Below are 27,930 nucleotides of genomic sequence, written 5' to 3'. Positions count from 1 at the left end.
ATCCAACAATGAAGAGTAAGTACGAGAGGCTGATTGGCTGCCTGGGATCACGTGTCCAACAAAGTCGCTGGCGGTGCATTGAAACCAACGTGGCCGGATGTAGACCTACGATAACTATTTGAACGATAATTTCACCGCCTGTGCGATAAGTAATTTTGAAAAAAAATCCTATAATGAATGATAATTTGACCCATTCAATACATAGCTACAGTATATAGCTAGCTAGCTAACACAAACAGCATACATTCTTCGCCAGAAAATAAGTTTTCCACCACTAAGCGCTGTGTGAGTGACGGAAAGAAGTTACCTGACATCTTTAAGCTCAACAAAAGGTAAATTACTGTTTTATATTTTGTAGAACATTCAAGTTTTTAATTGTCCAAAACTATAATATAGACGCCTCAGACGCGGGAAAGGTGAATTTTGTTGTTGTACGTCTCTAAATTTAATTCGGGTTACTACGTGTACACCAACACTTTAGTTCCGCTTGCTAAACTTTGCTTCTGACTTGTGTGTGCTAATTCACATCTGACTCATTGTGGGTAAAATAATTTATTATTGGTATTTAAAGCAAAAACACATACAAAAATACAATTATATAATGCCTTACATGTCAGTAGCGTAAAGTAATTTATAGGAATGAAACCGAGGTCCGCCTCCTGTGAAAATATTTGAGATGTTTCATTGTTTGTGTTCGTCTCTCTTGTTCTCGTGTCGATGCTGCAGTTGGTACACAAATACGGCGGCATTCACGGTAAACTGAAGAAGGCCGATGGAGGAAATGCCGTATCCCACGTAGAGAAAGCCGCCAATAGTCGGGCCGACTGTACGAAGTAGAGACTGAACAGACGCGCAAAGTCCCAACATTGTGCCTGCATGAGGAAGCAGAAAGTACCAACTAGTGGATTTGTTGTTTTGACAAGTTCACACAGTGACGATAACAGGTAGTGGCAAATTTCACCGGGAAGAAAAAAACGGCAAAAAAGTACCAACTAATGTATTTGTGGTGGTCCAAATGTATTTGTAGCGGGCCGCCACGTAAAAAAAATTCATTCATACCACTTGACAAGACCATTCTATTCTACAATATTGGGTAATGTGAGCGTAAAGGGAACTATAGGGCTGTTATTTCATGTCTGGAGAGCTCTAATAATGTTAAAAAATTGTATTTGAAAGGTTGTAAAAAGATTTACTATGTAAATATTTCATTTATTTTGCGGAAATTCACTTACCGTGACCAGGTCTGGACCCAATTAACTGATTAATTAATTAATTAATTACTTAATTAATTGACTTGAAAGAAAATGTACACGTCATTGTACATCTAATATCTCTATATTATCTCAATATATCACTGTAAAGACCATTCCATTCTACTATATCGGGTAATGTGAGCGTAAATGGAACTATAGGGGTGTTATTTCATGTCTGGAGAGCTCTAATAATGTTAAAAAATTGTATTTGAAAGGTTGTAAAAAGATTTACTATGTAAATATTTCATTTATTTTGCGGAAATTCACTTACCGTGACCAGGTCTGGACCCAATTAACTGATTAATTAATTAATTAATTACTTAATTAATTGACTTGAACGAAAATGTACACATCATTGTACATCTAATATCTCTATTATCTCAATATATTACTGTAAAGACCATTCCATTCTACTATATTGGGTAATGTGAGCGTAAATGGAACTATAGGGGTGTTATTTCATGTCTGGAGAGCTCTAATAATGTTAAAAAAATTGTATTTGAAAGGTTGTAAAAAGATTTACTATGAAAATATTTCATTTATTTGGCGGAAATTCACTTACCGTGACCGGATCTGGACCCAATTAACTGATTAATTAATAAATTAATTAATTGACTTGAAAGAAAATGTACACGTCATTGTACGTCTAATATCTCTATATTATCTCAATATATCACTGTAAAGACCATTCCATTCTACTATATCGGGTAATGTGAGCGTGAATGGAACTATAGGGGTGTTATTTCATGTCTGGAGAGCTCTAATAATGTTAAAAAAATTGTATTTGAAAGGTTGTAAAAAGATTTACTATGTAAATATTTCATTTCATTTGGCGGAAATTCACTTACCGTGACCGGATCTGGACCCAATTAACTGATTAATTAATTAATTAATTGACTTGAAAGAAAATGTACACGTCATTGTACATCTAATATCTCTATATTATCTCAATATATCACTGTAAAGACCATTCCATTCTACTATATCGGGTAATGTAAGCGTCAATGGAACTATAGGGCTGTTATTTCATGTCTGGAGAGCTCTAATAATGTTAAAAAATTGTATTTGAAAGGTTGTAAAAAGATTTACTATGTAAATATTTCATTTATTTTGCGGAAATTCACTTACCGTGACCAGGTCTGGACCCAATTAACTGATTAATTAATAAATTAATTAATTGACTTGAAAGAAAATGTACACGTCATTGTACATCTAATATCTCTATATTATCTCAATATATCACTGTAAAGACCATTCCATTCTACTATATCGGGTAATGTGAGCGTAAATGGAACTATAGGGCTGTTATTTCATGTCTGGAGAGCTCTAATAATGTTAAAAATTGTATTTGAAAGGTTGTAAAAAGATTTACTATGTAAATATTTCATTTATTTTGCGGAAATTCACTTACCGTGACCAGGTCTGGACCCAATTAACTGATTAATTAATTAATTAATTGACTTTGAAAGAAAATGTACACGTCTTTGTACATCTAATATCTCTATATTATCTCAATATATCACCGTAAAGACCATTCCATTCTACTATATCGGGTAATGTGAGCGTAAATGGAACTATAGGGGTGTTATTTCATGTCTGGAGAGCTCTAATAATGTTAAAAAATTGTATTTGAAAGGTTGTAAAAAGATTTACTATGTAAATATTTCATTTATTTTGCGGAAATTCACTTACAGTGACCAGGTCTGGACCCAATTAACTGATTAATTAATTAATTAATTAACTAATTAATGGACTTGAACGAAAATGTACACGTCATTGTACATCTAATATCTCTATTATCTCAATATATTACTGTAAAGACCATTCCATTCTACTATATTGGGTAATGTGAGCGTAAATGGAACTATAGGGCTGTTATTTCATGTCTGGAGAGCTCTAATAATGTTAAAAAATTGTATTTGAAAGGTTGTAAAAAGATTTACTATGTAAATATTTCATTTATTTTGCGGAGATTCACTTACAGTGACCAGGTCTGGACCCAATTAACTAATTAATTAATTAATTAACTAATTCATGGACTTGAACGAAAATGTACACGTCATTGTACATCTAATATCTCTATTATCTCAATATATCACTGTAAAGACCATTCCATTCTACTATAAATGGAACTATAGGGCTGTTATTTCATGTCTGGAGAGCTCTAATAATGTTAATAATTGTATTTGAAAGGTTGTAAAAAAAAAAAGATTTACTATGAAAATATTTCATTTATTTGGCAGAATTTCACTTAACATGGACCGGGTCTGGACCCAATTAACCACAATAAACGAGGGATTACTGTATTGATTATGTTGCATTGTATTTAAAAGGTATTGGTATCGCACGTCACTACAAATTTCTACTTATAATAATCCAAAATATATCAAATTTGCTTACCCGTGTCCGAGGAAGGTACGCTCTTGGTGAGCAAACTGTCAGTAATGACGTTAAAAACGCTGAGGGAGAACATCATGGGGACCACGGTGAGGCAGAACTGGAACACGTTCTGCATGTACGCCTGCGGGATGAAGAATTCCGCTATGACTATAAATAGAACATAAATAATACTACCTTCCTTGGAGGAGCCCCAGTACTGTTTTACTGTATTTATGTGTGTTTTTTGCAGGTGTTTTGTGCGTACCTGCGCCAGGCCTACAAAAGCAGAAATCCCGATGGACAGAAGTAGCAGCGAACTCTCAGAGCATCTCGCCGTGAGCGGTCCGATCACCGCTCCCTGAATCACCTAAACAAAAGGTTTGGGATTTTATCTTATGTGTTCAGATTTAAAAACACAGTAGTCGGATTAAATACTAAATAAAACAACTCACCATCTGGGTTATTCCAAAATATGCCATCAAATAACCATTTTCCTGAGCTGTCAGCTTAAAAAAATCCATTGCAATGATGGAAAACATCACTTGGAAAATACCTGATGACAGACAACACAGCATTTTTCAGTTTTTGGTTATTTTTGGTTAAATATCAATAATTGTCTCTATAATGGTCTTTTTTATAAAACAAAGAAACATTAACATTTGCTGCGTTTAACCCTTAATTGCACGAGTGACTGGACCCTACAGTCTTCCATAAGTGGCTCAAAAATCACCCATACTAGAATCAATGCATTTTTATGCCAATTTTGCCATTTTGGTTAGGAATAATAACTTGTATTATATTTAGTATTATATTTAAGATCACACAAGAATGATTTCATGTTAGAAACATCTTCATTTTTCACTTTTTTAACATCTTTGAAAAAGAAAATGACCCCGTACAACAATAGAAAATGTGAGGATCCATTGTGTAATAATAATAATAATAATAATATTATTATTATTACTACTATTACTGTTATTAATACTATTATTATTATTATATTTATATTATTATGTTATTCTACATATTATATTATTATATTATATAAAATATGATATTATTTTAGATTATTATTATTATTAATTAATTATTATATTTATATTATTATGTTATTCTACATATTATATTATTATATTATATAAAATATGATATTATTTTAGATTATTATTATTAATAATAATATAAAATAATATCATGTATGTATTATTAATAATAATAATAATAATATAAAATAATATCATGTTTTATATAATATAATAATATAATATGTAGAATAACATAATAATATAAATATAATAATAATAATAGTAATAATAACAGTAAGAGTAGTAATAATAATAGTAATAGTAGTGATGATAATAATAATAATTCATTCATTCATAGTAGTAGTAATAATAATAATAATAGTAGTAGTAGTAGTAGTAGTAATAATAATAATAATAGTAGTAGTAGTAATAGTAGTAGTAATAATAGTATTAGTAGTAATAATAATAGTAGTAATAATAATAATAATTTATTCATTTTCTACCGCTTATATTTATAATTATGTCCTGTCATGTATCTTTCTTTCAATAAAATACTGTCAAAGTGAGTATATTTCACGCATTGTGATTAATCGTGATTAATTAATTTGAAAACTGTGATTTGATTAATTATTTTTTAAAAATAATTTGACTTTTTTTTTTATGTGGAACCCTTTTTTATGTCGCCTCCCCTGACGTCAACATAAACGGACTAGCCAATAATCGCACATTTACTTATGATATGAATATGTGATGAATATGTGATATTTATTTGCTGACATAGCATACTTTTATTCAGATTTTTGGTGTTTTCGTATGATATTTTATACAGCGGGCTAGCGTCATTAATGCATCCTAAAAGGTCTGACTCAAACCAAAACGGATGCTAACCAAATACATTTTTCCCATGAGAAATAATGTCAATAAAATTTATCAAACGGCGTCCATAAACAAAATTTGGGCGCAAATTCTCAATGTTAGCTGTAAAACCCGCTAACCGCAGAAGACGCTAACCGAGTTCCTGCATGAGGCACTTAGAAATGCTTGTTAAGATACTGTGTGAACTATGCATGTATTCCAAGTCAAATAAAGTTTAAAAAATATATATTAAGAAAGCAGGAAGTGAACAAATATAACAGTTAGTGATTGTAAAAGTACCAGATGGAGGGGTAGGATTTACTAAGCTTTGCTTCTTCCTACTCCGATCACATGCGGCGGGGGTGTTTGTTCTCACCTGAAGGCAAACCCGTAACAATCTTCACAGCAAAAATGGGCGTCACGCCCGGGTACTTAAGGAGTCTTGTGATCTGTCCCACATTGAATATGGACTTGTTTTTAGCCTGAGCTGGAGCGGATTCAAGCACACGTGACAAACATATAAATATACGTATATATATATATATAAAAAGATGAATAGAAGTTGACATTGTTTTTGAACAGACTCTCGTATCTCGTGGTAACTCCAGTGTGTCTTACACTCTGCGGCCTTTGGATCTTGAGCTTTGGTGGTTTCGGGGATAAAGATTAACACCAGCAACAGACTTAAAGCGCTGCCTGCCGCACCGGAACATGCGGCAAATCTCTCCCTGTGGAAATACCAAACAAAAACAATGGCGACACCAGTATGGCAGACATGGGTAGTGAACCACTCACCCATAGTGTGTGACAAGATGTCCGCCTAAAGTGGAGCCAGCTATCATTCCAATACCAAAACACAGACCAAGTTTGGAAAGAGCATCCGCCCTTTTTTCCGATTCTGAAAGGTCTGCCACGACCATTTGAGAAGCTGCAGATAGAACAGGAAGAATAAGGAGTTATTCGGAATTATTAGTACAAGTAGTACTGTGGTTAGACGCCAAAATACATGGTAGTAGTAGTAATAATAATAAGTAGTAGTAGTAATAACAATAGTAATAGTAGTAGTAATAGTAATAATAGTAGTAGTAATAATAATAGTATTAGTAGTAATAATACTAATAGTAATAATAATAATTAATTCATTTTCTACCATTTATATTTATAATTATGTCCTGTCATTTATCTTTCTTTCAATAAAACACTGTCAAAATTAGTATATTTCACGCATTGTGATTAATCGTGATTAATTAATTAATTTAAAAACTGTGATTAATTAGATTAATTTTTTTAAAATATATAATTTGACAGCCCTAATTTTTTTTTATGTGGAACCCGTTTATGTCGCCTCCCCTCGCGTCAACATAAGCGGACTAGCCAATAATCGCACATTTACTTGTGACTTTGATTTTTATTTTCCTGACACAGCATACTTTTATTCAGATTTTGGGTGTTTTCGTATGATATTTTATGCAGCGGGCTAGCGTCATTAATGCATCCTAAAAGGTCTGACTCAAACCAAAAAAAGGATGCTAACCAAATAATTTTTTTCCCATAAGAAATAATGTCATTTTTAATTAATCAAACGGCGTCCATGTTGTGTCCCGTTGCCACATCGCGTCTTTGTCAATGAAGGTAAAAGTAACCTTAAATGTTGATTTAGCACTTTCATCTGTCATTTTGAATTGTTTTTATGCACGTATAAAAAAAAGTATAAAAATGTGTTTTGTTATATCGTTTTAGAAAGTCAACAGCTGATGAGCTCGTAGCTACGTAGCCGACTCAATGCTAGCTTACTAAGCTAGCATGAGCTGGCTTTGTTTTGTGATAAAAAAAAAAAAAAACACAGTTGGAGTCACACGTTGAAGTAATAACACAAGCGTATTTTCTGTATACGCTAATGGTAAAATGTCCGTAAACAAAATTTGTCCGTAAATTCTCAATGTTAGCTGTAAAACCCGCTAACCGCAGAAGACGCTAACCGAGTTCCTGCTTGAGACACTTAGAAATGCTTGTTAAGTGCTTTTCGGTGTCCATTTTGTGTCCTGATGCCACATCGTGTCTTTGGGAACACACACATAAAATAATCACGTCGTCAATGAAGGTAAAAGTAACTTTTATGCGTCACTACTTGGAATTATTAGTACAAGTAGTACTGTGGTTAGACGCCAAAATACATGCTCGACCGCTTTTGTCAATCATTTATACAGTAAACCTCGCATATATCGGACTCGGATATATCGGAAATTTGCTCACAACGGACGGATAAAAAAGAACCGATTTTTCTGTAATGCATTTCCAATAAAAATTCATTGCATATATCGGATTTTTTATAACGGATTTCGCCTATTTCGGACAAAATCTCCAGTCCCGTTCCAATGCATTTCCATGAAATTTCCCTGGCATATATCGGATGGCCGCATCGTGGCGCTCCGATTCGCCGAATCGTGACATGGCCGCTATACGACGTCATTTGCAGCGTTTGCAGCGTTGCCTGCGCGTCCAGGTACATTGTAAACATAGTCAAGGAAGTGCCTTTTTATAACGGATAAAATCCCATTTACGCATATACCGGATATAAATCCCATATATGCGTAAAACGGACATTTTCCGCTATACGCATATAACGGATTTCGCTTATATCGGACAAAACCAGTGGGAACAATTGAATCCGATATATCCGAGGTTTACTGTATGATTATTATGATTTTTTGAGGTTCATTTGACCATTTTTGGAAATTTAAATGGAGGGGTATAGTGACAAAAAAGTCCTCCATGCCCACACCAAAAGTATTAAAACCAACATTTTCATGGATGAGGAAGCCTAAGAAGCAAATTTGATGGTAACTTATTATTTTTAGTGTATTTTATAGCTGACTTGGGTCAAAAGCTAACACAACAGGAAGGTTAACTACAAGAAAAACAAAAAAAATATCGCCTTGTTAACAGTATCGTGATATACAGTAAACCTCGGATATATCGGACTCGGATATATCGGAAATTCGCTCACAACGGACAGATAAAAAAGAACCGATTTTTCTGTAATGCATTTCCAATAAAAATTCATTGCATATATCGGATTTTTTATAACGGATTTCGCCTATTTCGGACAAAATCTCCAGTCCCGTTCCGATGCATTTCCATGAAATTTCCCTCGCATATATCGGATGGCCGCATCGTGGCGCTCCGATTCGCCGAATCGTGACATGGCCGCTATACGACGTCATTTGCAGCGTTTGCAGCGTTGCCTGCGCGTCCAGGTACATTGGAAACATAGTCAAGGAAGTGCCTTTTTATAACGGATAAAATCCCATTTACGCATATACCGGATATAAATCCCATATATGCGTAAAACGGACATTTTCCGGTATACGCATATAACGGATTTCGCTTATATCGGACAAAACCAGTGGGAACAATTGAATCCGATATATCCGAGGTTTACTGTATGAAAAATTGATAGTATAATATCGAAACAAATGTGCAATACAGGAGACGCTGACCTGGTAAGACATGCATGAAGACTGTGGGGAGTTTTTGGACAAAAAGCACGGCGGGAGAGTCTGCCACGGCCAATAGAATGAAGAAAACTATGGTTGCGGCACATGACAGCGACAATGCTGCTCGGGCCCCAAAAACGTCTGCAAACCTGCCACATAAAACGTAAACATACCTTGAGTAATGACATAAAATAAAATCTTAATGATGCTTGCCTGTACTTGCCTTCCAAATAAAGGACCCCCAAAGAGCTGGACCACACCCACCATAGTTTGCAAATAACCAAACCACAAGGTGTCAAATCCTAGTTTCTTTGCCAAATACTGTATGGAAAATAGTAAAAAAACACACATTTCATGACTTGAATACAAACAGCATAAATCATACAGTCATACTATTTTTAATCAGATCTAGGAACCTTATATTACAACAGACATTCTCCATCGGTTATAATATTAGTGTAAAAAGTGAGTACTTCCGGGTCCTGTTTTGTGGTACGGTTATGGACTTATAAAGTTGTGACTTTTTATTAGCTTACTGCAGTACAAGTAATATGACTCCGCTAACACTTACAAACGATTAAAAATGTTAATAATAATGAATTAATCGGGTTAAAAATGTTTATTCTGCCCTGGGGCGAATGTATCTTAACGTTCGAGTCACAAGACTTGCTACTTCCGGATCTGCGTCTACTTCAGGGCGCTCGTGTAAAAACCGGCTTCATTCGCACACTTAGCAGAAATACTTACAGGCGTCACAGAGAACTGTAAGAACATCCATGTTATGTCCAAAGCCGCGATTAGATAAACGACATGGATTGTTTTGTTCTTCTTTAGTTGTGCCGCGGAGTTAGCTTGGACGCTAACCGAAGCGGTGCCGTCGCTGGTTTCAACTCTTCCCGTCATGTTTGCCTCGCACGTCAAAAGTAAAGTGGGTCCCAGTGGTGCCGTCTTGTCGTCGCTGATATCGGGGTGGGTCGAAAACGAGACGCAATCGACAAGAAGACGTTTGATCCCCTGGAAAACGTTCTCCGACCCGCCAACTGTCGTTAGGTATTAGATGCGGACTTTGGAACTGGAAAACCGAGATGGAGGTCGCTATACGCCCGCAAGTGTAGAGCGTGTAACTATAAAATAATCAAAAAGTGTTATTTACTGCCCTAAAATGACAAAAATAACACCCATAATATCTCACGTATTCATCAAACTGCAACACAGGAAATCAACAATCGCTGTTCTAGCAAGACGCATTCACTTACATTACCTGGCAACGTACATTTGTGTTTCTCCTTTTCTATGTAATTTCGTTTCGCTACGATGCCATATTAATTTTGAAAAAACATCACAAACTTGTTTAAAAACTCTTATTAAAGTGTTGTATGTAATAAATGTGTGACATTATCGCATGTAATAGAACAGTTGTTTGTTACGACGAACAACATGATTAAAAACATTCATGTTTCCCGAGCTCCATGTAAGTGTACGTTGATTTCAAATATAATGTAAGTCTAATATCTATATGTGGTCTGATTACATAAAATTGTACCTTTTTGTAAGGTGTGTATCCCATTATATTATACCGACAGTAAAATATGGTGGTGGTAGTGTGATGGTCTGGGGCTGTTTTGCTGTTTCAGGACCAGGAACAGGAAGAACTATTAATTTTGCTGTCTACCAAAAAATCCCGAAGTACACCCTGGACTGGTGGCCAGTCTGTGACCAATCACAGGGCACATATAGACAAACAACCATTCACACTCACATTCATACCTATGGACAATTTGGAGTCGCTAATTAACCTAGCATGTTTTTGGAATGTGGGAGGAAACCGGAGTACCCGGAAAGAAAAAAAAACCCACGCATGCACAGGGAGAACATGCAAACTCCACACAGAGATGGGGGAATTGGGTGGAATTGAACCGTGGTCTCCTAGCTGTGAGGTCTGCGCGCTAACCACTCGACCACCATGCAGCCGTAAACTTTTATTTAGGTGATTTTTTTCTGACATAGGTCAGGATTTTGGTTGCACGGCGGTCGTGTGGTTAGCACGCAGACGTCACAGGGTTGCGTCCAGGGTTCAATTCCTACCTATACCTAATACCTATGGACAATTTGGAGTCGCTAATTAACCTAGCATGTTTTTTGAATGTGGGGGGAAACCGGAGTACCCGGAAAAAAAAAAAAACCCACGCATGCACGGGGAGAACATGCAAACTCCACACAGAGATGACCGAGGGTGGAATTGAACCCTGGTCTCCTTGCTGTGAGGTCTGCGTGCTAACCACATGACCGCCGTGCAACCCAAATCCTGACCTATGTCAGAAAAAAAAATCACCTGAATAAAAGTTTACGGCTGCATGGCGGTCGAGTGGTTAGCGCAGACCTCACAGCTAGGAGACCCGGGTTCAATTCCACCCAATTCCCCCATCTCTGTGGAAAAAGGTGAAATATGAGAAACAAAATATGGGAGTAAAGTCATAATTAAGACTAGTTAACTAGTTAATAGGGGCTGCACGGTGGACGTGTGGTTAGCGTGCAGACCTCACAGCTAGGAGACCCGAGTTCAATTCCACCCTCGGCCATCTCTGTGTGGAGTTTGCATGTTCTCCTCGTTCGTACGTGGGTTTTCTCCGGGTACTCCGGTTACCTCCGACATTCCAAAAACATGCTAGGTTAATTAGCGACTCCAAATTGTCCATAGGTATGAATGTGAGTGTGAATGGTTGTTTGTCTATATGTGCCCTGTGATTGGCTGGCCACCAGTCCAGGGTGTACCCCGCCTCTCGCCCGAAGACAGCTGGGATAGGCTCCAGCACCCCCGCGACCCTTGTGAGGATATACGGTAGAAAATGAATGAATTAATTTTGGCCGCAAGAGTGGGTAGCACGCAGGTCTCACAGCTAGTAGACCCAAGTTCAATTCCACTCTCGGCCATCTTTGTGTGGAGTTTGCATGTTCTCAATGTGCATGCGTGGGTTTTCTCCGGGTACTCCGGTTACCTCTGACATTCCAAAAACATGCTAGGTTAATTAGCGACTCCAAATTGTCCATAGGTATGAATGTGAGTGTGAATGGTTGTTTGTCTATATGTGCCCTGTGATTTGCCGGCCACCAGTCCAGGGTGAACCCCGCCTCGAAGACAGCTGGGATAGGCTCCAGCACCCCCGCAACCCTCGTGAGGATCAGCGGTAGAAAAGGAATGAATTAATAAAAGTTTACTTCAAGTTATACTTCAAGTTATAATAACGACGACACACTCCAATCCGCTAGGTGGCGGTAATGCACCAAATTGCATAAAGCCTGCCGGAAAAGAAGCCAAAAGAAAGAAGCCTCCTGCGGGATGAATCAGTCATCACCAAGCCTTGGTCACCAACCAACCGTGGTATTAAATGTGGTTGGGTAATCTAGAAGATACATTGTCGTAGCTTTGTGGAATGTAGATATCTTTAAAGAATATTAGTTTACGATGCAGATCCTCACTCCTCATGTGTATTGGGCCCAGCGTCATGGAGAGATTTTACTCCGTGTGGAATTAAGCGATACAAAGGTAAAGACTGTCTTAATTCGTCGAGGAACCTTCTTAATTTCATCTTTTATTTGATCATATTCCTAGTAAATTTGAAAAAAAATCCAACATAGCGACATGTTAGCCATAAAGTCCAAATTGCGATTTGAACGGTGGCCGATAAGGCCAAATTAGTACTTTTGATTTCATTGTAATGCTAATATTAGCCACGTAAATATATAGCTTACATAACAGTCATTGTGATTGTGTGGTTTGATTTTTGGTTTGTTTTTTTCCCCGTTTGCGGCAATTTTTACTTTGACTCAAATGACAATAATAACACGCCACTATTTCTCACGTATTTATTAAACTGCAACACCGGAAATCAATCACTGTTCTAGCAAGACGCATTCACTTAACACGACCTGGCAACGTACATTTGTGTTTTTTTCCATTTCTATTTCATTTCGTTTCGCTATGATGACATATTAATCTTGAAAAAACATCACAAACTCGAGTAGAGATGTTCAAAAACTCTTATTAAAGTGTTGTATGTAAGAAATGATTAAAAATATTCACGTTTCCTGAGCTCCATGTTAGTGTGCGTTGGTTTCAAAGGTAATGCGAACGCATCATCATTACACAGCATCTGTTGGACCAGTGTTCCATAAATGATGCATGGCTTTTTTAATGGAATTACCAGCTTGGATTCGGGATCTCCAGTGAAAAACCCGAAACGGGTTAATGTTACAGCGGAACTTGATGCCAAAGTATATTAGTTACACATTAGTTTAAAAAAAAACACACACACAGTAAAAACATAAATATATTTTGCTTTTGTCATTAAATTTACAGTTATGGTTTTCTAAAGTGCAATTTTTTTGTGTGTTTCAGAATCTCGAAATCAACCTACATGACAAAACAATGCAGTTCAGAGGTTTGTATATGAATATTTGCACCCCGCTTCAGTGACACACACACACAGTGACAACATGAAAGCGATTGGATATTAAAGTCTTATTATTTTTCCACAGCACAGGGCCATGGCGCTAAAGGAGATAATGAATACAAGTTTAGTTTGGAGTTCTTGGAAGCCATCAGACCTGAGGTATTATCTGTTTATCTGTAACCATGAATCCATCGTTAATATTGTCATTGCACAATAACACAGCAGCACAAAAGATAAATAATAATAATAATAATAATGTGGAGAATAGATGTAGTTCTCACGTCTTTACCGCGTCTCGTTCAGATCGAACACAAGTCAACGCAGCGTCAGGTGGACATCAAAATCAAGAAGCAAGAGGAGCGCTGGTGGGACCGTCTGACGCTGCAGGAGAAGAAGCCTCTGTTTCTGGCCCCCGACTTTGACCGCTGGCTGGACGAGTCTGATGCCGAGATGGAACTTCAGGCCAAGGTAAAAAAAAAAATGCTCAAATTCCCAAACAACTGAAGTCTCCACTTCCAGAAATATTGACATTTTGTGGCTTAAAATTAATCCGTTTTTCATAAATATATGAATAAATCATGCTGTTTTGTGGTTGAATACGATCTGTAAACATATCCTCTATTAAAAAAAAAACACACATTTGTCATTAATGTTACTGTAACGTTCAGTTTGAATTATCTCAAAACAGGCACAAACTTATATTGGGTAATATGAGTGTACAGATTACTATAGGGGTGTTATTTCATGTCTAGAGGGCTCTAAGAATATTAAAAACCAGGTTGTTTTTGCTGTAAATATCACAGTCGGGTCTGGAACCAATTAACCGCAGTCAACAAGGGATTACTATAATTTTGTTATTTATGATTATAATATTTTTTTTATTATTATTGATATTAATTAATTATATTATTATTATTATTATTTAATTATTATAAAGTATTACTATTAGCGTTATTAAAAATAAGAAAATTATATTATAATTTTGTTAAATTATTATTAATATTTATTTATTATATTATTATTATTAATTATTACTATTAGTATTTTTACAAAAAAAACACTGTTTTTTCAAGCCTTAAAAACTGTAGCTGGACATAGAAACCTTTGCATTTATTAATTTATGAAATGTTAATAAACTTGAATTTTATTGGGTAATATTAGTGTAAAGATTACTATAGGGGTGTTATATCATGTGTAGAGGGCTCTAATATTAAAAACCAGGTAGTTTTTGTTCTAAATATCACAGTCGGGTCTAGAACCAATTAACCACAGTAAACAAGGGATTACTATTAATTTTTTATTTATTATCATTTTTTTTAAATTATTAATATTTATTTATTATATTGTTATTATTTAATTATTATTATAAAGTATTACTATTAGTATTTTTAAAAATACAAAAAATCCGGTCTAGAACCAATTAACCACAGTAAACAAGGGATTACTCTTAATTTTTTATTTATTATAATATTTTTTAATTATTATTCATATTTATTTATTGTTATTATTTAGTTATTATAAAGTATTACTATTAGTATTTTTTAAAAATACAAAAAATCGGGTCTAGAACCAATTAACCACAGTAAACAAGTGATTACTATTACTTTTTTAATTTATTATTATAATATTTTTAATTGTTATTAATATTTATTCATTGTATTGTTATTTAATATTATAAAGTATTAGTATTATTAAAAATTAAAAAAATCAGTGTTTTTTTCAAGCCTTAAAAACTGTAGCTGGACATAGAAACCTTGGCATTTATAATTGTTGGCTGAAATGTTAATGAACTTTAATATATTAAAAAAAAGGTGTTTTTTCACACATGATATTTTGTTTCCTTTCAGGAAGAAGAAAGGATAAACAAGATATGTGTGGAGTCAAGAGTTCGTAAAGACCGTGAGTCATGTTATGTAAAGCTCTACACCGGAAAACAAAGCAATTATCAAAGACGGCGCCTTCATCACTCACCTTTTTTTTTTTTTTTAACTTTATTCCACCCCCACAGACTACCTTGGACTGAAGAAAGGCTACTTATTTATGTACAACCTGGTACAGTTCCTAGGATTTTCTTGGATCTTTGTCAACATGACGGTCCGGCTCTTCATTCTTGGTCAAGGTTTGTAAGACGGGCGTGGCCTTTACTTCAAAGTCATTTATAATAGACATCATTTATCATGTCTCACATTCATACCTATGGACAATTTGGAGTCGCTAATTAACCTAGCATGTTTTTGGAACGTGGGAGGAAGCCGAAGAAAACCCACGCATGTACGGGGAGAACATGCAAACTCCACACAGAGATGGCCGAGGGTGGAATTGAACTTGGGTCTCCCCGCTGTGAGGCCTGCGTGCTAACCACTCGACCGCTATGCAGCATCTATATGAGCAAATTCATTCATTCATTCTCTACTGCTTTACCGCTAACCACTCCACCACCGTGCAGCATGTCTACTATATTGGGTAATAGGAGTACACAGATGACTATAGGGGTGTTATCTCATCTTACAGGGCTCTAGTAATGTTAAAAAGATTTTTTAGAAATGTACTATGAACTATGAAAATATTCTATTAATAAATAATCCGTGCTTACTCGGAACAGGAAGCCAAAAATGTTTACACAAAACACGTTTCATAAAGAAAATCAATCAATCAGTAATAAATAAATAAATATAATAATAATAATAATAAAAGGGCAAATAATAAAAACTTAAGAAAGCACATATAGTTGGTGGGTAGACAAATGATTTTTTTCATATTAAAATGAACAAAGCATTATTAGAGCCCTGTAGACATGACAAAACACGACTATAGTCACATTTATACTCTTTTTATTTACAACATATTGCGCAACTGCAGGGTCTTGAGACACATGCTAACTCGCAAACTAGACCGCTAGCGACCTAAACGGTAGCCTTCAAGTTATTTCCTTTAAACTTAAATAGCCAAAATCTTACCACTTCCACACGGATAGGGAGGATAACTATTAACAGTTATTTAACCTTTAACATGAACATTATTTACAACATATTGCGCAACTGCAGGGGTCTTGAGACACATGCTAACTCGCAAACTAGAGAGCTAGCGACCTAAACGGTAGCCTCCGAGTTATTTCCTTTCAACTTAAATAGCCCAAAACTTACCACTTCCACACGGATAGGGAGGATAACTATTAACAGTTATTTAACCTTTGACATGAACATTATTTACAACATATTGCGCAACTGCAGGGTCTTGAGACACATGCTAACTCGCAAACTAGAGAGCTAGCGACCTAAACGGTAGCCTTCAAGTTATTTCCTTTCAACTTAAATAGCCAAAAACTTACCACTTCCACACGGCTAGGGAGGATAACTATTAACAGTTATTTAACCTTTAACATGAACATTATTTACAACATATTGCGCAACTGCAGGGTCTTGAGACACATGCTAACTCGCAAACTAGAGCGCTAGCCGCCTAAACGGTAGCCTTCAAGTTATTTCCTTTCAACTTAAAAGGCCAAAACTTACCACTTCCACACGGATAGGGAGGATAACTATTAACAGTTATTTAACCTTTAACATGAACATTATTTACAACATATTGCGCAACTGCAGGGTCTTGAGACACATGCTAACTCGCAAACTAGAGACCTAGCCACCTAAACGGTAGCCTCCGAGTTATTTCCTTTCAACTTAAATAGCCCAAAACTTACCACTTCCACACGGATAGGGAGGATAACTATTAACAGTTATTTAACCTTTAACATGAACATTATTTACAACATATTGCGCAACTGCAGGGTCTTGAGACACATGCTAACTCGCAAACTAGACCGCTAACGACCAAAACGGTAGCCTTCAAGTTATTTCCTTTCAACTTAAAAGGCCAAAAACGTACCACTTCCACACGGATAGGGAGGATAACTATTAACAGTTATTTAACCTTTAACATGAACATTATTTACAACATATTGCGCAACTGCAGGGGTCTTGAGACACATGCTAACTCGCAAACTAGAGAGCTAGCGACCTAAACGGTAGCCTTCAAGTTATTTCCTTTCAACTTAAATAACCAAAAAACGTACCACTTCCACACGGATAGTGAGGATAACTATTAACAGTTATTTAACCTTTAACATGAACATTATTTACAACATATTGCGCAACTGCAGGGTCTTGAGACACATGCTAACTCGCAAACTAGACCGCTAACGACCAAAACGGTAGCCTTCAAGTTATTTCCTTTCAACTTAAAAGGCCAAAAACGTACCACTTCCACACGGATAGGGAGGATAACTATTAACAGTTATTTAACCTTTAACATGAACATTATTTACAACATATTGCGCAACTGCAGGGGTCTTGAGACACATGCTAACTCGCAAACTAGACCGCTAACGACCAAAACGGTAGCCTTCAAGTTATTTCCTTTCAACTTAAAAGGCCAAAAACGTACCACTTCCACACGGATAGGGAGGATAACTATTAACAGTTATTTAACCTTTAACATGAACATTATTTACAACATATTGCGCAACTGCAGGGGTCTTGAGACACATGCTAACTCGCAAACTAGAGAGCTAGCGACCTAAACGGTAGCCTTCAAGTTATTTCCTTTCAACTTAAATAGCCCAAAACTTACCACTTCCACACGGATAGGGAGGATAACTATTAAGTTATTTAACCTTTAACATGAACATTATTTACAACATATTGCGCAACTGCAGGGGTCTTGAGACACATGCTAACTCGCAAACTAGAGAGCTAGCGACCTCAACGGTAGCCTTCAAGTTATTTCCTTTCAACTTAAATAGCCAAAAACTTACCACTTCCACACGGATAGGGAGGATAACTATTAACAGTTATTTAACCTTTAACATGAACATTATTTACAACATATTGCGCAACTGCAGGGTCTTGAGACACATGCTAACTTGCAAACTAGAGAGCTAGCCACCTAAACGGTAGCCTTCAAGTTATTTCCTTTCAACTTAAAAGGCCAAAAACGTACCACTTCCACACGGATAGTGAGGATAACTATTAACAGTTATTTAACCTTTAACATGAACATTATTTACAACATATTGCGCAACTGCAGGGGTCTTGAGACACATGCTAACTCGCAAACTAGAGAGCTAGCGACCTAAACGGTAGCCTTCAAGTTATTTCCTTTCAACTTAAATAACCAAAAAACGTACCACTTCCACACGGATAGTGAGGATAACTATTAACAGTTATTTAACCTTTAACATGAACATGAATCAAACGTAATAATTTTTTCTGGGTACATGATACCATACAGCATCCGTATCAAACATTAAACTTTCATATCAAGACGGGGCGTCAAACATGCGGCCCGCGGGCCAAATGTGGCCCGCAGGACACTAGTTTGAGGCCCCTGTTTTAGATAGATGTCGGGGAAAGAGTACTGCGGGTTACCCAGCATACCTTGCGGTGTGTAAATGAGGGTGTAATTTTCCATGTATTGTTTCTTCTTGCGTTTGAATGCACTTTTGAAGTACAAAAATTGCATTTTGATGACTAAATCAACAAACACAAGGATAAGATATTAGTAAATTAATTTTTTTATAGCTGTTTATTCTTCTGTTTACGCTCCACAGATTCCTTCTATGACACCTTCCACACCACAGCTGATATGATGTATTTCTGTCAGATGCTGGCCGTGCTGGAAGTCATCAACCCCTTGCTCGGCTTAGTCAAGACCGGGGTTTTCCCGGCCATGATCCAGGTAAAGAAAGGGAAAGTCTGTTTGCGTGTTCTTCCTGTTTTTTGTAATTTGTCTGGTAAATATCTTTATCCGTCGTCACAGCTGGCGGGGAGGAACGTCATTTTATTTGTCATCTTCGGCAGCCTGGAAGAGATGCAGAGCAAACCTGTTGTCTTCTTCGTGTTCTACCTGTGGAGCACCATTGAAGTGTTCAGGTTAGCTCGGAGGCTCCTGCTAATAATGATGATGAGGATGATGATGTTGATGATGCATTCGCTTGCTTGACGGTGACTTCTTGGTGCGCAGGTACCCTTTCTACATGCTGGCCTGCATGGGCACCGAGTGGAAGGTGTTGACGTGGCTCAGATACAGCCTCTGGATCCCTCTTTATCCGTTAGGGGTTCTTGCTGAAGGTTAGCGTCCTCCTCAAGTGATTTCAGGAAATTTAAGTTCTTTGATGGAGGAAACTTGTCTTTTTGTGTGTTTTTTTTTTTTCAGCGGTGGCTGTGATCCAGTCCCTCCCCATCTTTGATGAGACCCACCTGTTGAGCCTCCCCCTGCCCGCAGTGCTAGGAGGCTCTTTAAGCTTCTCGTACACGCTGCAGATCTACCTGGTGATCATGTTCCTGGGTGAGGCATCACTGTGTTACGTTTCTTCTAATACTCGCGCCGTGCTGGAGCCTATCCCAGCTGTCTTGGGTCGAGAGGCGGGGTACACCCTGGACTGGTGGCCAGCCAATCACAGGGCACATATAGACAAACAACCATTCACACTCACATTCATACCTATGGACAATTTGGAGTCGCTAATTAACCTAGCATGTTTTTGGAATGTGGGAGGAAACCGGGGAAAAAAAACACGTACGAACGGGAAGAACATGCAAACTTTACACAAATATGGCTGAGAGTGGAATTGAACTTGGGTCTCCTAGCTGTGAGACCTGCGTGCTACCCACTCTTGCGGCTAAAATTAATTCATTCATTTTCTACCATTTATCCTCACAAGGGTCGCCCTCGTGGGGGTGCTGGAGCCTATCCCAGCTGTCTTGGGTCGAGAGACGGGGTACACCCTGGACTGGTGGCCAGCCAATCACAGGGCACATATAGACAAACAACCATTCACACTCACATTCATACCTATGGACAATTTGGAGTCGCTAATTAGCCTAGCATGTTTTTGGAATGTGGGAGGAAACCGGAGTACCCGGAGAAAACCCATGCATGCACGGGGAGAACATGCAAACTCCACACAGAGATGGCCGAGAGTGGAATTGAACTTGTGTCTCCTAGCTGTGAGACCTGCGTGGTACCCACTCTTGCGGCCAAAATTCATTCATTTCATTTTCTACCGTTTATCCTCACAAGGGTCGCGTGGGTGCTGGAGCCTATCCCAGCTGTCTTCAGTCGAGAGGCGGGGTACACCCTGGACTGGTGGCCAGCCAATCACAGGGCACATATAGACAAACAACCATTCACACTCACATTCATACCTATGGACAATTTGGAGTCGCTAATTAACCTAGCATGTTTTTTTGCAAACTCCATACAGGGATAGCCGAGAGTGGAATTGAACTCCGGTCTCCTAGCTGTGAGGCCTGCGCACTAACCACTCGTCCACCGTGCAGCATCTATATGAGCAAATAAATTTTTTATTTTTCCTGGCTATACTCTCAATTTCCGTTACCGTAGCGATATGTGTATCTCCTGTCGTGGAATTTACACAAAAAAAGGGTTGCATTTTTCCTATTTGGGAATTGGAAGTATTGAAGGAAGAAGTCTTGGTTCTGGTTCTGGTTCAAATCATTCCAAACCACAGACAACATGAGCCAAATGCGTCACTGCGTTCATTCAGCTATAGAACCAACACGCCCAGGTATCATCCAGCCTGTTACCGTAGCGATATGTGTATCTCCTGTCGTGGAATTTACACAAAAAAGGGTTGCTTATCCAGTGCGACACATTTTTCCCATTTGGGAATTGGAAGTATTGAAGGAAGAAGTCTTGGTTTTGGTTCTGGTTCAAATCCTAGAGGAGACACTTTTTGAAATCATTCCCAACCACAGACAACATAAGCCAAACGCGTCACTGCGTTCATTCAGCTATAGAACCAACACGCCCAGGTATCATCCAGCCTGTTACCGTAGCGATATGTGTATCTCCTGTCGTGGAATTTACACAAAAACAGGGTTGCTTATCCAGTGCGACACATTTTTCCCATTTGGGAATTGGAAGTATTGAAGGAAGAAGTCTTGGTTCTGGTTCTGGTTCTGGTTCAAATCGTAGAGGAGACACTTTTTGAAATCATTCCAAACCACAGACAACATAAGCCAAATGCGTTACTGCGTTCATTCAGCTATAGAACCAACACGCCCAGGTATCATCCAGCCTGTTACCGTAGCGATATGTGTATCTCCTGTCGTGGAATTTACACAAAAAAAGGGTTGCTTATCCAGTGCGACACATTTTTCCCATTTGGGAATTGGAAGTATTGAAGGAAGAAGTCTTGGTTCTGGTTCTGGTTCTGGTTCAAATCATTCCAAACCACAGACAACATAAGCCAAATGCGTTACTGCGTTCTTTCAGCTATAGAACCAACACGCCCAGGTATCATCCAGCCTGTTTGGTGCACAGAGATTAGGAAAACATACACATTCCGGTAAAATTATTAAGTTTGTTTTTATTTGTTGTTCTATTAATTGATTTATTAATTATCGTGACAATCCTAATGTTGTTCAAGTTGAGTTTTGTGTATATGTGTTACGTTCAATGACACCCATCAACTAAATCGCAACCATGTCTTCCCCAGGACTCTTCATCAATTTCCGACATCTATACAAGCAGAGAAAGAGACGGTACCGGTCAAGCAAACGAAAAGTCCACTAATGAAACAGGAAGTCGCTCAACATCTGAGAGTCGATGTGTTTCCTTTGCGTTCCTTATTGCCTTTTCCTCCACGCACACACAAACACAACTTTCCCGGATGTTTTTCTACGTGGGACATGATGGCGTGATTTGAGTATTTAAAAACATCCATTTTGTTAATTTTGATTCAAACAATCCATCCATATACAGTACAAACCTTGTTATATAAACATTGAATCTTATTGGACTAGCATACTGTCGCTACTCAGCGCTAATGCACTCAAACACATGAATTTCTTTGTTGTGGCCTGTTCGACAATTCCCGTACAGCTGAAAAGAGTTAAAAGGGGACCTATTATGCTCATTTTCCGGCCTTTGTTTTGAGTCGTGGACTCCTATAGAGCAGCTACACATAATAACCAGCACAGGAAACTTTCTAGTTCTTCCAGAATCTGCACCTATTCAGCTATTTTATTTTTTATTTTTTGGATTTCCATGCTTTCCGCAAAAAAACTGTCTGTTTTAATGAATTCCAACCAAGGCACGCTTCCGGCCACGCCCTTAGACGCACTTTCGGTGTCGCGCCGCTAGCTGCGAAACCTAGCATTAACACATTTATAGGTCAGAAAAGTGAAAAAAAAAAGCATAATAGGTCCCCTTTAAGAACTGAGTTTATGAACATTTAATGTTTATGTTGATTTCACTCTCCCATATTTGTAATTATTTAAGTATTATGACAAGTTATTGCACAGAGGGATATGCCCGGAATATTAATTCATATACAGAGTGTCCCTAAAATTTGTACAGAATATACACATTATATATGCATTACAGAAAAACGTTTTTTTTAAAGTTGTATTAAAGAATAATTACACGATAAATTAAATAATTAAATTATATATTATGCAGTTTAAATATTCATTTTATAACTAATATATGCATTTTGTTTCCGTGTCCAAACTTTAGGGACACTCTGTATATTACCCGACCAAAAGAAGTCTCATTAAAATGATAATAAATTGCGTAAAATAAAATGGTGCATTGTTCATGACAGTGTGATATGGATATGATTTAATATTTATTTTTTTCTAGTATTGTACTATTGGATGCAAATGTTAATCTAATTTTTGTAATTAATTGTATCAACTTTGATTTTTGCTTTTTTTTTTTTTTTAAGGATCCAAATATTTCAGTTTTCATCTGATGTGACCTAATTTTCCAAAATTTGTAACTAGATTTTGTTTTGGTTTTCATATTATTATTATTATATAAAAATTATATATTTTTTTCTTTTTCAGCTCTGTGCTACTGAAATGACATTGTTTCCTCATATTAGTGTTTTTTTAAGGATCCAAATATTTCAGTTTTCATCTGATGTGACCCAATTTTCCAAAATTTGTAACTAGATTTTGTTTTGGTTTTCATATTATTATGACTTTAAAAATTATATATTTTTCTTTTTCAGCTCTGTGCGACTGAAATGACATTGTTTCCTCGTTTTAGTGTATTTATGTAAAATTTTCTTTTTTTCCTCATTAGAATATGACCTTATTCTCGTAAAATTATATTGTTTTTTTCTTTTGTATTTTTTTTTCCCTTTTAATATTATGACTTGATTCAAAATTGTTGGGTTTTTTCCCATTTTTATTTTTTTTTTATTATTTTTTAAATAACTTTTCTTGTTAAATTATATTTTTAGGATGCACCACAGTCAACAAGTGTCCCCCAGCCCACAATTTGGACACCCCTGGTATCAGGTATGATGTAACTGCTTCTTAAACCACATCAGACATCCTGGAATATTCTAGAAAATTGCAATCATGTTTTTAAAAAAAAAAAACACATTACAATTAAAAATTAAGCCCCACCTCTCAATGTCAACACGTACTGAATATGTAATCAAATGTATAATGCAGATGTTGCTTTATTGATAAAGCGATATGTCTCCAAGGGAAGATGAGCATCTGCCAATCCTCTTTAGTAGCATTATGTTGAGCCTCGTGACATCCGGCGCGAGCCATTCCAGCTCCCCAAAAACAACAGTCAGTCAGCGACTCTCCGCGGGTGCTGTAGCCGGCAAGTGAAGCCCTCAGGCGGGGCGAGAGGAGCCGAGCAGCTGGCGGTACAGGTAAGACCGTTCCGCAGCCACTATATATATTTTTGACCGCGCTGTTTTTCAGAATGGGTATATATTGTTTTAGTTATTGTTTCGAGCATATATATAAAACCCTGAGTCGCGTTTTTTTAATTTTATTGAAATTAGCATGTTTTTTTTGCTAGCTTACTAACCCGTATTTGTATTAGTGGCACGTGCCTCTATGGGAATAATAAGCGATACATTAAATTGATATAAAACCGTGATAAATTCATTTTTTTTTAAACTGTAGTCATAGTAACATGTTTTGGTTTGCAGTTATGCACTAGAACAGATAGAATGTAAGGGTGGGCGGATCAACAGGTCGATACCATGGTTAGTATCATATTTTCTTTCACAGATTTTGGGGACAAAAAGTCCAAATGATTCGAACGAGAGACCATTCTTGTTTTGCTTTTTTAGTAATTTAGCTCAGATTATTGTGTGGAATAAAATTGGAATGAGGGAATACTGCAGTTATATTGTTGATATTGTTACATTGTGTTATTATATTATAGTTATATGATCAAGAGTCGTGTGCTCGACGGATACATGAGTTTCATTGACTCATGGGTACTCGCCAAGTGTCTTTGACTCCCAGGTCCATGAATACTTTTGAGTTTCACTGACTCACGGGTGCTTGACACATACTCGGGTTTCATTGAGTCACAGGCGCTAAACGGGATACTTGCGTTTCACAGACTCACGGGTACTCAACAAAAGATTTGAGTTTCACTGAATGACGGGTGCTTGAGGAAGACTCGAGTTTCACAGAGTCACGGGTACTTGAGGAAGACTCGAGTTTCACAGAGTCACGGGTACTTGAGGAAGACTCGAGTTTCACAGAGTCACGGGTGCTCAACAGGTACTTGGCTTTCACAGACGGGTATTTGACAAAAATTTGAGGTTTTTTTTTACACACAGTTTGACAAGGAGTTGTGTTTTCACTGACTCATGGGTGCTCAACAAAGACTCGAGTTTCACAGACTCACGGGTACTTGATGAATATTTGAGTGTTTTTGACACATAGGTTGATGAATACTTGGAGTTTCACTGAGTCAAGGGTGCTTGAGGAAGACTCGAGTATCACCGAGTCACGGGTGCTTGAGGATGACTCGAGTCTCACCGAGTCACGGGTGTTTGAGGAAGACTCGAGTTTCACTGACTCACGGGTGCTCAGCAAAGACTCGAGTCTCACCGAGTCACGGGTGCTTGAGGACGACTCGAGTATCACCGAGTCACGGGTGCTTGAGGATGACTCGAGTCTCACCGAGTCACGGGTGTTTGAGGAAGACTCGAGTTTCACTGACTCACGGATGCTCAGCAAAGACTCGAGTCTCACCGAATCACGGGTGCTCAGCAAAGACTCGAGTCTCACAGAGTCACTGGTGCTCAGCAAAGACTCGAGTCTCACAGAGTCACGGGTGCTTGAGGAAGACTCGAGTTTCATCGAGTCACGGGTGCTTGAGGAAGACTCGAATTTCACAACGTCACGGGTGCTTGAGGAAGACTCGAATTTCACAGCGTCACGGGTGCTTGAGGAAGACTCGAGTTTCACAGAGTCACGGGTGCTTGAGGAAGACTCGAGTTTCTCTGACTCACGGGTGCTTGAGGAAGACTCGAGTTTCACTGACTCACGGGTGCTCGAGGAAGACTCGAGTTTCACTGACTCACGGGTGCTCGAGGAAGACTCGAGTTTCACCGACTCACAGGTGCTAAGCAAATACTCGAGTTTTACTGAATCACGAGTGCCTGAGGAAGACTCGAATTTCGAATTGCTCAGCAAGGACTTGAGTTTCACCAAGTCACGGGTGCTTGAAGAAGACTCGAGTTTACCGAGTCACGGGTGCTTGAGGAAGACTCGAATTTCACTGAATCACGGGTGCTTGAAGAAGACTCGAGTTTCACCGAATCACAGGTGCTCAGCAAAGACTTGAGTTTTACCGAGTCACGGGTGTTTGAGGAAGACTCGAGTTTTACCGAGTCACGGGTGTTTGAGGAAGACTCGAGTTTCACTGAATCACGGGTGCTTGAGGAAGACTCGAGTTTCACTGAATCACTGGTGCTTGAGGAAGACCCGAGTTTCACTGACTCACGGATGCTCAGCTGAATCACGGGTGCTCGAAGAAGACTCGAGTTTCACTGAATCACGGGTGCTCGAGGAAGACTCGAGTCACACAGCGTCACGGGTGCTCGAGGAAGACTCGAGTCTCACCGAATCACGGGTGCTCGAGGAAGACTCGAGTTTCACATTTTCTATTTTGTTATCTTTTGCCACAGGTCGCTTCAGGATGAAAGACATTGGACGCGTCGATGCGTGTCTTCTCGCCAAATAGCGTCAAACAAGCGATGTATTGGACATAACTTCCTGTTTGCATCATGAGGACGATAAACATTCGCCCTCCTCAGAGGAGACTCAGGTGCAGTCGCGTCCTCTTCTTCATCTCAGGTATGCTCTTGTGCTTCTTCTACTCGCTGATGCTAAGAGCCAGGCTGTCGCAGCGCTCCACCCAAGACGGCGGCCATGACGGCGTTTTACAGGTCAAGACCCGTGAGGTAATTGCGCCCAATGTGACACAGGAAGAGGCGGAGTCATCCCGAAGCACCCAATCCTCCGTAGTTATCATCGTCAACAGGACGGATATGGAACAGTGCATCTACGTGGAACCACAACCTCCTCCGACCACCGCGCCCCCGCCACTTCCTCCGCTGCGGCCACCTCACAGGAAGGGCGAATACCCAGAAGACATCTTCTCAGTGGAGCAGCGCCGCCAAGGCTGGGTGGTCCTGCACGCCTTCGGAATGATTTACATGTTTGTAGCCCTCGCCATCGTGTGCGATGAGTTCTTCGTTCCGGCCTTGGAGGTCATCACCAACAAGCTGGACATCTCCGACGACGTGGCCGGCGCCACTTTCATGGCTTCCGGCGGCTCGGCTCCGGAGCTCTTCACCTCCCTCATTGGCGTCTTTGTCTCCCACAGCAACGTAGGCATCGGCACCATCATCGGCTCGGCCGTCTTCAACATCCTCTTCGTGATAGGCATGTGCGCCATCTTCTCCCGCGAGGTGCTGCACCTGACGTGGTGGCCGCTCTTCCGGGACGTGTCCTTCTACATCCTGGACCTCGTCATGCTCATCGTCTTCTTCCTGGACAACGTGATCCTGTGGTGGGAGAGCCTCATGCTGGTGCTGGGCTACGTCGGCTACGTGTGCTTCATGAAGTTCAACGGTCCCATCGAGCAGGTGGTGAAGACGCAGCTCAACAAGCACATGAGCATCGTCCAAGCGTGGACCACCCAGGAGCCTGAGAAGGTCAGTCGGACAGGGAACCGGCGTTTTTTGGAACATGAAAAAGTTTGCGATAATGAAGTAAATAATCCAAAAAAAGAGCAACACCTCATTGCATTCTTGTAAAAATATTCTGGCAAAAAAAAAATAGCCAAAAATGTATCACTTTTTTTTTTAAAGTAAAAAAAAAAAAGTGATACATTTTTGGCAATTTTTGGCAAACAAGCTGAATTTTCACATTTTTTTTAAGTAAAAAAAAATGTGATACATTTTTGGCAAATTTTGGCAATAAAAAAAATGTGATACATTTTTGGCAATTTTTGGCAAACAGGCTGAATTTTCACATTTTTTTTAAAGTAAAAAAAATGTGATACATGTTTGGCAATTTTTGGCCAACAAGCTGAATTTTCAAATTTTTTAAAGTAAAAAAAAAAATTGATACATTTTTGGCAATTTTTGGCAAACAAGCTGAAT

The 27,930-nt window shown here is 38.2% G+C and overlaps 3 protein-coding genes across 10 annotated transcripts in view; 2 read left to right on the top strand and 1 right to left on the bottom strand.

Annotated features, from left to right (window-relative positions):
* Positions 1 to 62: 62 nt before the first annotated feature.
* On the top strand, positions 63 to 23,282 carry LOC131131946 (very-long-chain (3R)-3-hydroxyacyl-CoA dehydratase-like). 2 transcript variants are annotated; one of them, XM_058077026.1, is made up of 12 exons: positions 63 to 332; positions 3,883 to 4,010; positions 13,406 to 13,448; positions 13,546 to 13,619; positions 13,764 to 13,928; positions 15,308 to 15,359; positions 15,469 to 15,579; positions 19,066 to 19,193; positions 19,275 to 19,387; positions 19,479 to 19,585; positions 19,671 to 19,802; positions 21,979 to 23,282. In XM_058077026.1, the coding sequence occupies exons 3-12, from the start codon at positions 13,436 to 13,438 to the stop codon at positions 22,053 to 22,055; spliced, it is 972 nt and encodes a 323-aa protein (XP_057933009.1). In that variant the 5' UTR covers positions 63 to 332; positions 3,883 to 4,010; positions 13,406 to 13,435; the 3' UTR covers positions 22,056 to 23,282. The 2 variants fall into 2 exon arrangements, with proteins under 2 accessions (XP_057933009.1, XP_057933007.1); XM_058077024.1 differs by lacking the exons at positions 63 to 332; positions 3,883 to 4,010 and adding an exon at positions 12,311 to 12,553 and having other exon boundaries at positions 21,979 to 23,263.
* slc22a18 (solute carrier family 22 member 18) lies at positions 537 to 10,259 on the bottom strand. Its single transcript, XM_058077022.1, has 10 exons — positions 9,757 to 10,259; positions 9,233 to 9,330; positions 9,013 to 9,158; positions 6,308 to 6,440; positions 6,131 to 6,240; positions 5,889 to 5,999; positions 4,085 to 4,185; positions 3,898 to 3,999; positions 3,654 to 3,774; positions 537 to 872 (listed from the first exon to the last, which is right to left on the bottom strand). Exons 1-10 carry the CDS (start codon positions 9,910 to 9,912, stop codon positions 682 to 684), a joined length of 1,269 nt encoding a protein of 422 aa, XP_057933005.1. The 5' UTR covers positions 9,913 to 10,259; the 3' UTR covers positions 537 to 681.
* A 304-nt stretch (positions 23,283 to 23,586) lies between the features above and the next one.
* LOC131131938 (sodium/potassium/calcium exchanger 1-like) overlaps positions 23,587 to 27,930 on the top strand; it is a 30,694-nt gene continuing 26,350 nt past the window's right edge. For 6 of the 7 annotated variants that reach the window (XR_009130281.1, XR_009130280.1, XR_009130282.1 and 3 more), the window contains exons 1-2: positions 23,587 to 24,162; positions 26,449 to 27,480. Coding sequence is in view for 4 of the 7 variants with exons in the window: in XM_058077014.1 (XP_057932997.1) it covers positions 26,548 to 27,480 (933 nt within the window). In the remaining 3 variants the exon portion in view is untranslated. Of the gene's footprint in view, positions 24,163 to 26,448; positions 27,481 to 27,930 lie in introns of those variants that run through there. The other variant, XM_058077016.1, reaches the window with a different exon arrangement.

The sequence above is a fragment of the Doryrhamphus excisus genome, chromosome 7 (assembly GCF_030265055.1).
Source record: "Doryrhamphus excisus isolate RoL2022-K1 chromosome 7, RoL_Dexc_1.0, whole genome shotgun sequence".
NCBI lineage: Eukaryota > Metazoa > Chordata > Actinopteri > Syngnathiformes > Syngnathidae > Doryrhamphus > Doryrhamphus excisus.
The sequence above is the reverse complement of the archived record's forward strand: the minus strand, read 5'-3'. Positions and strand labels throughout refer to the sequence as shown.

What these genes read in the sequence shown, in the direction of transcription:
- LOC131131946 (XM_058077024.1), top strand. Translation starts at nt 12,473, where the DNA reads ATGCAGATCCTCACTCCTCATGTGTATTGGGCCCAGCGTCATGGAGAG. An exon ending in CAAAACAATGCAGTTCAGAG is followed by an intron (nt 13,449 to 13,545) that starts GTTTGTATATGA and finishes ATTTTTCCACAG; the next exon opens with CACAGGGCCATGGCGCTAAA. An exon ending in AGATGGAACTTCAGGCCAAG is followed by an intron (nt 13,929 to 15,307) that starts GTAAAAAAAAAA and finishes GTTTCCTTTCAG; the next exon opens with GAAGAAGAAAGGATAAACAA.
- slc22a18 (XM_058077022.1), bottom strand. Translation starts at nt 9,912, where the DNA reads ATGACGGGAAGAGTTGAAACCAGCGACGGCACCGCTTCGGTTAGCGTC. An exon ending in CTTCATGCATGTCTTACCAG is followed by an intron (nt 6,441 to 9,012) that starts GTCAGCGTCTCC and finishes TTCTATCTGCAG; the next exon opens with CTTCTCAAATGGTCGTGGCA. An exon ending in CATCTTGTCACACACTATGG is followed by an intron (nt 6,241 to 6,307) that starts GTGAGTGGTTCA and finishes GTATTTCCACAG; the next exon opens with GGAGAGATTTGCCGCATGTT.